This window comes from Pteropus vampyrus, unplaced genomic scaffold (genome assembly GCF_000151845.1).
Source record: "Pteropus vampyrus isolate Shadow unplaced genomic scaffold, Pvam_2.0 Scaffold286, whole genome shotgun sequence".
Taxonomy (NCBI): Eukaryota; Metazoa; Chordata; class Mammalia; order Chiroptera; family Pteropodidae; genus Pteropus; species Pteropus vampyrus.
Window position 1 is genome coordinate 1,983,349 of NW_011889067.1, and position 351 is coordinate 1,983,699.

Sequence of the window (351 nt, forward strand, 5' to 3'; positions counted from 1 at the left end):
GCTTCTGTACTAACCGTCATAGTATGGGGCGAAAGCCTGTCTCTGCTCCTGACTATAAAAACACAAGTCCCAGTAGTGAGCCAGCTCCACACGTACTGCATCCACCGCTTTCTTCATGTTCTGCCTTTTTAGTTCTTCCAGACGATCCACTTCTAGTTGCAGCTGAAACAAAGACATCTGATAAATGTATGTGGTACAGTTTTACACTCGGTAGCTTAACAAAATTTTTCCCTTTTTAATAATACGATAACACAATACCAGAGGTTAAGTCAGACCTCTTACAACAATATCATAGGAGCCAGAAATCTTTGAAACATACACAAAAGATAAAAGATACAGTTTACTGCCACC

General features: G+C 40.2%; 1 protein-coding gene across 1 annotated transcript in view; it reads right to left on the reverse strand.

Moving 5' to 3' along the window:
- The window catches only part of PRC1 (protein regulator of cytokinesis 1), a 14,234-nt gene extending 14,042 nt beyond the window's left edge, over positions 1-192 (reverse strand). The window contains 1 exon segment of the mRNA XM_011376136.2: positions 15-192. Coding sequence (XP_011374438.2) covers positions 15-177 — 163 coding nt within the window. The 5' untranslated portion in view covers positions 178-192.
- Between the last annotated feature and the right edge of the window lie 159 nt (positions 193-351).